Source organism: Saprolegnia diclina (genome assembly GCF_000281045.1).
Source record: "Saprolegnia diclina VS20 unplaced genomic scaffold supercont1.146, whole genome shotgun sequence".
In the NCBI taxonomy this organism is placed as follows: Eukaryota; Oomycota; class Saprolegniomycetes; order Saprolegniales; family Saprolegniaceae; genus Saprolegnia; species Saprolegnia diclina.
In genome coordinates, this window is record NW_008246213.1 from 83,678 (window position 1) to 84,249 (window position 572).

Consider the following 572-nt stretch of genomic DNA (forward strand, 5'->3'; position numbering starts at 1 on the left):
GGTTTACGTAGAAACGCAACGCAGCTTGCAAGCGCCGACTGCGTCTTGAGCGTCTCGAGATCGTTGGGCCCGTTGGCTTGCGTGAACAAGGCGACGGCGTGTCGGAAGCAGCGCTCGGTCTCGACAAATTCGTTGGCGCGGTCGTAGGTTTGACCTAGTTGCTTCCAGAGCAATGCCTTCTCACCTGGCGTTGGCGCCGATGCGATCAATGCCGCAAGTGTCGACTTGAACCAGGTCGTCAACGTTGTAAAAATGAGCCGGTCGACAGCGGTGAACGACGTCTCGGTGCGAATGAGCTCGAAAATACCATCGCGGTCGCTCGGGACAGTGGCTTCCGAGTCTTCGCTCTTGATCTTTGCTAGCATGTAGTAGATCGCGCCTTCGTCCGCCATGTCTTCAAGGAACGTCGCTTCCTGGTCGCGTGCCAAAGCGACTTCAAAGCGCGCGCCCATGGTCACCGCGACGTAGACCTCAAACACGCACCAGCTTCGACGAAGCGCGATCGGGTCGTTCCACGGGTGCATGATCATGACCACGTTGCCGATGGCTGCGAGACCGTTCTTGAACGTCGT

At 58.0% G+C, this 572-nt stretch overlaps 1 protein-coding gene across 1 annotated transcript; it reads right to left on the reverse strand.

Annotated features, from left to right (window-relative positions):
- Positions 1-180: 180 nt before the first annotated feature.
- Positions 181-571, reverse strand: SDRG_16691 (hypothetical protein; the record flags this gene model as incomplete). The annotated part of the gene is made up of 2 exons (XM_008622909.1): positions 232-571; positions 181-184 (listed from the first exon to the last, which is right to left on the reverse strand). The coding sequence occupies exons 1-2, from the start codon at positions 528-530 to the stop codon at positions 181-183; spliced, it is 303 nt and encodes a 100-aa protein (XP_008621131.1). The 5' UTR covers positions 531-571.
- Between the last annotated feature and the right edge of the window lies 1 nt (position 572).